Consider the following 9,411-nt stretch of genomic DNA (forward strand, 5'->3'; position numbering starts at 1 on the left):
CGCGAATTACAGAATTCCGTAAAGAATATAATTCAATCGTACTCATTTAATAGCAAGCAGCATATGCGATATGGTAATGAGTGTTCTTTCCTATACAAAAGCAGAGACGTAAAAGAATATCTCCATGCAAATAATCGACATTGAAATAAGAAAGAGGCCTCATAGTTGTGTACTCAGGAATTATTGTTCGTGTGCAGACAATTAAATAAAGTCAACTTTGGAAAGTATTTTTCCAACTTTTTCATCGCATTGAAATATTCAATGACTTTTTCACTCCTCTGAATAGCTCGGACCGAGGCATATTCGGTTCTATTGCGACACAAAACCGCGCGATAAAACGATTAGAAAAATTATTATTGTCTGCCGATCGTATGAGTCGCGAGTTGAGAATACCAACGCACCTTCGTCGTCGCTGTAAAAATTACTGCTTGACACGTCAGTCAAAAGAGCACACTCACAACACACGCGCAAAGACGACGCGGTTAAAAACGCTTGACACGACGACGCCTCTGCGCAGTTTTCAGTGCACCCTCGATCTTCGATCATCCACATTCGGACGCAACGAACAACGCTGTTGGTGAAGCAAACCATGAAAAATCGTTGTCACTGCAAAGTTGAATTTCTTCCGACGATGCTTCTTCCGCTCATCGCTCTATCGGTTCTGGGTGGCGCCCTTGCCCAGGTCCCCGGTGTGAATAAATGCCCGGATATCACTACCGATTCACATTTCAACGTTACCAAGGTAGGTCGAATTGCACTAAAGCAGTAACTAATTCTCGACGTTTTCCTCTCTCCCCGAAAAGTCTTGCTCGAAGAGTTCATTTTAAAGTGGAGTTTTTCTCGAAAAATAATGGTTTTAGACAAAAAATGTATGGGACATAAAATGTGTATTTTTCTACAATCTATAACTTTTGTACGAAGCGTTTTTCTCTAAAATCAATATTTCTTTAAATAACCGTCGAGATATAACTTTTTTGAATTTTTTTTTGAATTTTCATCTTAAAAAGTAATTCGCTGCGATTTTGAATGATCGTATTCGTACTCGGCGAGTCTAAATACATCAAAATTTCAAGAATAAAAGCTGTACGAGCTTCTCGGTACTAGACCCCAGGGCGCAAAGTTTTCAAAACTGAATCATCGAAACATCGTTTTTGCGATTAATCGATAGACATCTTGATTAACCCAAGACGGTCAAATGGGGTGTGACACACCCCAGGCCATCTGTGCACCGAATGTGCACTTTGCGTTCGGTGAATTTATTTTTATAACATTATTTCGCTGTATTATTATTATTTTTACATTACTCATTTATTTTCGAATAAAGAAATTATCATCTTACATGAAAAATCATTGACATCTTGTACATCATTTTGCCGCTGAAAGCCGCATCTTCATATAAGTCCGGAATAAATATATTTTTTAAAAAACCCACAAAAACTATTATACTCACCAGAATGAGAATGCTTTCACAAATCAGACCCTGCTTGAATTTTGTTGATATGTCAAAAAGCAAAAAAAAAACAAAAAAAATACAGCATTTTTTGTAAAAAAGGGCTTTCTCGCGATTTTTTTTTCAAGAAGCTTTTAAACATACTTCAAACTGAAATTTTCGCTCCGTTCTTGGATAGGATAATAGAGAAACGTTTGAAATATGTTCTCAATTTTTGTCGAGCCCCCAAAATAATTCTACGAAACGCTACAGCGCTCTAAAGTGCTTGGGGTGTGACACACCCCATGTGACCACCACGGGATTCTCATGAGGTGCAACCGTCTTGGGTTAAATAGCCGATCATGCTTCGCAGTCGTTTCACCTTGTTTACGAATGAAAAAAAACATTCGCATCCGGTAACTCATTCAATACCTTTTCGATTCGTCCTCCCCCAAGTGATAGCAAAACTATCGAACTACTTTCGTGCCCCTAACGAGAGCGATTACCCGAGAGCATTGTGTTGAGTAAACTTGCTACGTTTCGTCAGCCATCGTGTAGATACGATTTGTGCGACGCGTCGAATAAAACAATCGTAGTCGTCCCCAATGTCTTTGACGAGCCGGCTGATGGAACACGAAACAGTAAAGTTCTGATCTAAATTCAATTTGGATATGGTATTCCAGTATTCGATGAATATGTTGAATCGTTTGCTGTTTGAAAGGGACAATCGAAAAGCTGAACGCTGCTTTCCTCATCACAGTGTGTGGAAGCACTGAAACTTGACGTGTAAAAGCTTTTAAAAGTATAAATTTATCAAAGTTTTTAGGAAGGTGGTACGAGGCAGAAAAATTCTTCGTCATTTTCGAGGCGTTTGGTAAATGCATCACAGCTGATTACACTGCCGGCCAAAATGGCACGATGAACATGGTCAACCGACAGATCTCAACAGTGTAAGAAACGCTGATGGTTGTGGGAGCGATGGGGACCTCGTGATTCTATGAAGAATGACCGAATCTTGTTTCAGCACTAGAGGCAGTTCGTCGGTCGGAGGAATCGTTTATACCCCCGATGCCTCCCAGCCTGGCAAGCTCAAAGCTCTTTTGAACATTGGGCTTTTTCACCCCGAAACTGATTTCTGGGTTCTGGGAACCGACTACCAAAAATACGCCATTATCTATACCTGCGTAAACTTACACCTGGCGAAGTAAGTTGTCAGCGCGATTACGTAATTGTGTACCTTCGATGTCACGCAATAATGGAGCGCTATTGCTATTCATGCTTCGATCTTTAACGTGCTCCACATTCCCATATTTCACTCTGTAAGGCAGTGAAAAAACATGTTCTTATCTTACTCACTCGCGTGCTACTTTTTATCATACAGAATTTTTCGAGTTGATTAACCTGCTGTTTTGCCAAGTGGAAGTACAAATTTATGGGTGGGCGTTCGCCAGAAACGAACACGCTTTTATTAAGCACCGAAAATAATGGGGGCGAGTTTGCAAAACTATTTGAATTCCGATAATTCTTACAGTTCACTTTTTCGATCACCTATTTCTTTTTAAACCAGTGTCAGCAGTGTTGACAAATCAGTACAGAACTTTTTGAAAATCTAATTTCCGTGAGGTAACGTTGAGTCAGTGAAAAAAGGACCAATTTTAAGAATTTTTTTAAACGCTACAGGCAACGCGAACAATATTTTCGGAATTTTTGAAACCTGAACATCAATGATTAACTCGATGGTAGTAAATCTCCGGAGACACTTTGGAAAAAAGTTGTCCACCGGTGAACAGTATAAATCTGAATTTACTTTACCGATTCTCTTGAAATTTAGCATATTACTTATTTACATAATTGACTAAATATCCATAGGAACATGTTTTTTTATTTATCAAATTTTTCGTGACACTTAGAAGTAAAAAAGACTTTTTTCCGCGTAAAAAGAGCCTCTTTGTTAGTGTAAAATTGATAGTTATGGAAAATTGAAAAAAATCAGTCGTACATACCTGGCCAATAATGCAAGGATACTTCCTTGCCAAATTTCAGAAGAATCGATCAAATAGATTTTTATGTCCGTCGATGAACAACTTTTTTCCGAAGTGTCTCTAAAGATTTGCTACCATCGGGTTAACTAACCAAAATTTCGTCATGTTTCGCCCGACAGAAACAAAAATTTCCCTCCAAGTAGGCCAGTCTACGATATTCTGTTAATGTGGGACACGGCACGAGTGTGTGCTACGAAATATTGAATACGAAATGTAAACAGATTTCAAAATTTAACTAATCGAAGAAATCGCTATAACTCTGCTCATGATACTCCGGATGTGGCAGTGAAAAATCAAACAGCAAAGTAAAGAGATGCTCCGGTGAACTAATTCATTTAAGAGAATATTTAACTGGGAACAAAAATATTTTATAATATTTCATTGGACGAGGATCATTATTTTCGATGCTCATCGATTTAAAATAAACTGATGATGCATCGATTGGAACAATTTTACTCGAGAGATTGAAGCAATGAATTTTATTCTTCAGCTTGCAGTTTGCATGGATTCTGACCAGAGAGAGGAACCCACCAGACTCTGTGATCACACAAGCTCGAACTGTCGCCGCTAGCCAAGGTCTCGATACGTCTCGGTTCATGAAAACAGACCAGAAGGACTGCTGATGAGTCGAGCTATAAAATAATGTAACTTAAATTGTATACTTGGATTGCAATTTATTTAGTCTTATATTTATTAACAGTCTACCGAATAAAAAATTTACTTGCAACAACACTTTTTCGTTGAATTACTTTCGTACGAGATAATGGAAACCCCCAAAATAATTCGGTGCCTTCACACGAGAAAATTTTTTATGAATTTACGAGATGCAGGCTTTTTCAAAGTTTTCTGGTTTCTGGGAGGAAAATTTTCTGAAGTATTTTTGAATAAATACTATTCCCAGGTTATTTTTATTTTGCATACAGTCCAATGAAGTTAGCGAAAATCCAATATAACAAATAGAATTTCTGGTCACATATTTTTTACTCTGTATTCATACACGCAGATCCTTTTTTTATTTCTTTCGATCGAATTGACGGAATCACGTGGATTCGAGTTTACGATCCATTTTTACAACATAAATCAAGCAATAACGAGATTTATCTCTGTAATCGCGGATTTTGTCGCTCGTTGGCTCTCGTCCTGGGACTGGAGTAGTCTTCGGAGAATGAAGTTCGGACTGGGACTTTTCATTTGGACATTAAACTGGCCAGTCGATGATTTATTCGGGGAATCCGGAGCGTTCTTTTTGCTGTTGACCAACCTCGTTGAAGTTCCAGGAGAAACAGAGCGAGCTCTCACCGATGAGAATAAAATCTGAAACGAGGAGGGAACCGGCTTTCCCCAATCTAACTTCTAGTCACGGGAACTCGACGAGAAATATCGACGTGGCCACAATAACGATCACGCATATCATTGACGAGGTGCAAATTTTTACGTATTTAAATCTCACAGTTGAGATTAAATTTCATAAGTTTTACGAAATTTGGAATAAATTAAGGAATTTCTTATCGATTGGAATTGGGGATATTTGAGCGGAATAAAGAATGTCTCATTGAGAACTGCTTCATTCACCATTCATAAATTTCTCGCGTATATACGCTTCGTTTTATCAAAGAAAATATTTTATTCATTATTCTCCCATGAAAAATACGCACTCATGAATACTCGGAGTTGTTGATAGAACGGAGAAAGTCAATGTTAGCAAAGCCAAAAATTCAATTGATCGAAACTCTGAAAAAATCATCGCAGGTATGCGTGGATTAAAGAATTCCGTCAAAAAATATAATTTGTACTTGGATTGCAATTTATTTAGTCTCATATTTATTAACAGTCTACCGAATAAATAATTTACTTGTAACGACACTTTTTCGTTGAATTACTTTCGTACGAGATAAGGGAAACCCCCAAAATAATTCGGTGCCTTCACACAAGGAAAATTTTTATGAATTTACGAAATGCAGGTATTTTTCAAAGTTTTCCGATTTCGGTCGGGAGAATTTTTTGAAGAATTTTAGAAAAAATACTATTCACAGGTCACTAATATCAGATAAAATATCAGTAACAAAATAATGGCCAATTTCGCCAGCGGTGAGAAAACTAAATTTCACAAGTTTTACGGAGTTTGGAACGAATTGGAGAATTCGTTTTCCATTAAAATTCCGGATATTCGATGTTCCATCGGGTAAATAGAGCATAACAAAGAATTAGCATTAAATAGACTTTTTAATTTGTACTTAGCAGCAAACCATATGAGCACAACAAAAAGTTGTTTTTTATCGTGCTGAGACGGTTTCAGGAAAGATTCCACAAAGCGGAGAATCATTTTCCATTTTTCCTCTCGTCCTCTTTCCTTTACAATTACAACATTCTATTTACACACTGACTAAACTCGCACGCGATTAATGTGCGATGTAATGAGATCACAATGACTTTTGGAAACAGAATTGACTACAACAAATCTTCAGGTATATCAGTGGGAAGCGTAACTCCCAATCTCGTAATCATCATCGCAGCGACTTTGCAACCGTATTCGAGACACGATTTTGGATCCCACTTTGCTAGGACACCAGCCAAAAAACCTGCGACGAGCGAATCACCTGCTCCGGTCGTATCGACTATTGGAAGCTTTGGCGATTCCGGTTGAACCTTTTTAGGAATAGAAATGTATTCATACAACCAGGAATCAATAAAATGGAAAATTTTGAAAAACCAATTTTTCAGAATTGCCCCGATCGTGATTTTCTCTCAATATCAAAATGCATTCACTCAAAATTTCGCTCATGAACATATTCATAAAATTATTCAATGTGTCAAAAAACTGATCGAAGGCTGATATTCATTCGTTTATATCTCCTCGTTAAAAGTAACTGAAAACTAGAAGCAGCGGAAAGCACCTAATGAAAATAATATTAGGAAATCAATTGACGTTGATTACCTGTACGGAGTAACCCTGACCCCAAACAACAATCGCTGGCTCCGATCCTCCTTGTGTCATGACAAATATATCGTTATCGGTCAACCAATCGTTGCTGGTACACGTTGCACTTGAAACTCCAACCGTAACTCTTTTCGAGCTATTCAGTAGAAACGGAATATCGGATACGTTGCGAAATTTAAGGTCAAGGGCCTTAGCGAGTGCGGTCATTTCGCGGGCATTGCCAAATACAATTTTCGCCAAGCCGACCATTTCACAAATCACATCGTGATGTTCCTTGAATTAGAAAGAAGAGATCAATATTTTAATTGAAATGCTCGTCTTAACAGAATTTTCAGAAGAGAAACATTTTTGAAACCTTCGAAGATTCGAAATTTTTTGTCACCAAATTTAGATGTATCTTCATAGATATTTCTCCTCTTCGTGAAAAAAACGTGTCAATAATAATAATACTAATTTCAGTATTACCTCAAATATGTATTCGCCGCTTAGATTGAAAGCAATAATGACATTTTTATCTTGAGTCAATTCAACTATCTCTTTGGCAACGTCTAAACTATGAACAACAAAAAATCCTTCAATATAAATTATCTTCACGCCTTCCAGAGATAAATTACTCTTCTTCAAATCTTTCACGGTGTAACAAGCCGCTGCTCCAAGATTTGCAATGAGACTGCGCGAGGAGCCGCTTATCAATGATATACAAACTCCGGTTGAGAGTGTCGGATGAGATGCATACCTGTAAAAATCACAAAATTTAATGAACTTGTGGAATTCACAATAATTTTCACACAAAAATTGAAGTAGACAAACTTCAATCAATCCTGTAGAAAACAATCAATTTTCCAAAATGTGTATCCTGAAAATAAATATGCCTTCCAAAAAATTGCGCAATGACAAACTTCTACATACTTTGTATTGACATTCTCAGCTTCAACCATTCTCTCGAGAGTTGAACCTCTGGTATCTTTGCCAAGTCCACCGCAGTAAATACCAATTTTTGGCGCATTCAGACCACCGAACAGCCATTGAATTATTCTTAATGTATTTTGGGCACATCCTCCAGGACTAATTCTACGATTCGGCCTGTGCAAATTTTTCCCATGATTATATTATGTCATTTAACGTGATATATTACAATGTATGATAGAAATTTAAAGCTTGCATCATTTTTAAAACGCAACATAAATATTATTTTCCAGTGGTTTTTGAACAATTTTTATTCAAAAGTAGCACAAGAACCTATTCAGGTTTAACATTCACCCGGAGTATTTGCAAAATTAAAATTAATGAAACTGAAGATTTGAAAATTTGGGTGCCGGTAACAAGAATTCTTTAAATAAATACAATTAGTTCGTTCGTCAGGAAAAAATAATAAGATGTCACATTAAAATTTACATTGTTGAAATCTAACAGAGTTTCTCAAATTCACTGAGCTTTAAATATACTGACATTGCAATAATTTGTGCAAATAAACTTGAAGTATGTAAAAAGTAAGCGACATATAAAAAAAAAGGAATTGGATATTAACTCAGGTGGAAGATGAGCTAGAAGATCCTGGATTTTTTCCTCCGAAAGTTCTACTTCCCCATCCACTTTAAGGGAGTATTTCTCAAGGAGGTCATCTCCGTCAAGGGTCACGACAATGTCCAGAAGAGGATTCCCGAAACATACAATTGCAGGCAGGCTCAGACTTTGAACGATTTTCCTGAGTGGTAATTTTTCAACCATCGTTCGTAACATACGATCGCAAACTTATTGAATCTCGCGAGATTTAATATTCTGAAAAGTATTTGAAATAATTAATTGCTCAGAATTTTTAAATCAAAAGTGATTCAACGAAATCAGGAATGGGAAGGCACAATACACAGCACCAGATCGAGTTGTAACAACTCGAAAATCTACGTTGTCAACACATTTCACCTTGAATACGGTATAATTATGTCATGCGAGGAAACAAAATCATTATCCCGGGAAACTCATCCTTCTCGTGAAATTGCTGTAAAGCACACGATGTTTGAGGAACGTCGAGATTTGATGATTTCTAATTTGATATTAGTGACAAGGAAAGATGGCATTTTTGCTAATAATGAATATGTGGTAGAAAATCACGTAGAATTCTTGTACAAATTTTTATTAACGAACTGAAAGACTCTTTGGGAATTAGGAAAAGAATCTGCAACACGCGCGAACGTGTAGTTTCGTACTGAAAAGTCTTCTGCTAGAACGTATAGCTACTGTTTTACCAGTAGAATTTCGACATGCGCGACGATCAACTGCTGGCATTGTCGTGCATATTAATAAAAACACAATAAAGGTACAGAAGAAGCTGATTATGGTTGTTCATTTGGAATAACAATACGCCCAATTCGATCCTCAAACATACACCTTAACATTTTATTGTAGATGATACTTATGTACACGGCAAACTCGACTGACTTATTGCACTGTAGAAAATAGCTTCTGTGACTTCTAATGGTATTATACCGACGGAGCTGCTACCAGTGCGGGATTTCGCCACGTGGTGTGCGAGAAACATATCGCAACTACAGAAATTGTTATTAAAAAAAACAAAAGCAAATAAAAGACAGTGCAAACCGGCAGAGTATATATTTTTTGCGAAGTATGAAAAAAACAATAAACTATTCATACGTATCAATAGTTTGACGATATTTATTTTTTTGTTCCATCGGGATTCTCTTCCTGTGGTTTTTTAATACCATTGGAATGATTATCTAATTCACAGTTTTGGTTAGGCTCCGACTGTTTTTCGAATTCTTTCAATTGTTCGATTCCTTGTTCCAATTTTTCTACAGTTGTTATTTTGCTGTCAGGATACACTTCTTCGAGTCCGTGCGGACAATATTTTTGGTTGTCCAATCGTCGAAGCAATTGAAGATTTTCCTCGCGCGTTTTGCACGGAGGCCGTTCATCCTCGGCTCGATAAAAATCATAATCAAGGGCATCGTCTTGATAGCAATCAGGAGATGGTTCCTTGTCATCGC

General features: G+C 37.1%; 2 protein-coding genes across 4 annotated transcripts; one reads left to right on the forward strand and one right to left on the reverse strand.

Annotated features, from left to right (window-relative positions):
* The first annotated feature begins 483 nt into the window (after window positions 1-483).
* On the forward strand, window positions 484-4,203 carry LOC122408187 (apolipoprotein D-like). The gene is made up of 4 exons (XM_043414829.1): window positions 484-742; window positions 2,249-2,379; window positions 2,454-2,633; window positions 3,962-4,203. Exons 1-4 carry the CDS (start codon window positions 590-592, stop codon window positions 4,092-4,094), a joined length of 597 nt encoding a protein of 198 aa, XP_043270764.1. The 5' UTR covers window positions 484-589; the 3' UTR covers window positions 4,095-4,203.
* A 1,054-nt stretch (window positions 4,204-5,257) lies between these two features.
* LOC122408185 (adenosine kinase 2-like) lies at window positions 5,258-8,629 on the reverse strand. 3 transcript variants are annotated; one of them, XM_043414826.1, is made up of 6 exons: window positions 8,330-8,629; window positions 7,938-8,188; window positions 7,319-7,492; window positions 6,875-7,145; window positions 6,407-6,682; window positions 5,258-6,117 (listed from the first exon to the last, which is right to left on the reverse strand). In XM_043414826.1, the coding sequence occupies exons 2-6, from the start codon at window positions 8,147-8,149 to the stop codon at window positions 5,920-5,922; spliced, it is 1,131 nt and encodes a 376-aa protein (XP_043270761.1). In that variant the 5' UTR covers window positions 8,150-8,188; window positions 8,330-8,629; the 3' UTR covers window positions 5,258-5,919. The 3 variants fall into 3 exon arrangements, with proteins under 3 accessions (XP_043270761.1, XP_043270763.1, XP_043270762.1); XM_043414828.1 differs by having other exon boundaries at window positions 8,552-8,623; XM_043414827.1 differs by having other exon boundaries at window positions 8,534-8,596.
* Window positions 8,630-9,411: the final 782 nt, after the last annotated feature.

The sequence above is a fragment of the Venturia canescens genome, chromosome 3 (genome assembly GCF_019457755.1).
Source record: "Venturia canescens isolate UGA chromosome 3, ASM1945775v1, whole genome shotgun sequence".
In the NCBI taxonomy this organism is placed as follows: Eukaryota; Metazoa; Arthropoda; class Insecta; order Hymenoptera; family Ichneumonidae; genus Venturia; species Venturia canescens.

Coding starts and splice junctions, on each gene's coding strand:
- LOC122408187 (XM_043414829.1), top strand. CDS start 590: ATGAAAAATCGTTGTCACTGCAAAGTTGAATTTCTTCCGACGATGCTT. Junction 743..2,248: donor CACATTTCAACGTTACCAAG/GTAGGTCGAATT, acceptor AATTTATCAAAG/TTTTTAGGAAGGTGGTACGA. Junction 2,634..3,961: donor GTAAACTTACACCTGGCGAA/GTAAGTTGTCAG, acceptor TTTATTCTTCAG/CTTGCAGTTTGCATGGATTC.
- LOC122408185 (XM_043414826.1), bottom strand. CDS start 8,149: ATGTTACGAACGATGGTTGAAAAATTACCACTCAGGAAAATCGTTCAA. Junction 7,493..7,937: donor CTAGCTCATCTTCCACCTGA/GTTAATATCCAA, acceptor AAATTTGCACAG/GCCGAATCGTAGAATTAGTC. Junction 7,146..7,318: donor GCTGAGAATGTCAATACAAA/GTATGTAGAAGT, acceptor TGATTTTTACAG/GTATGCATCTCATCCGACAC.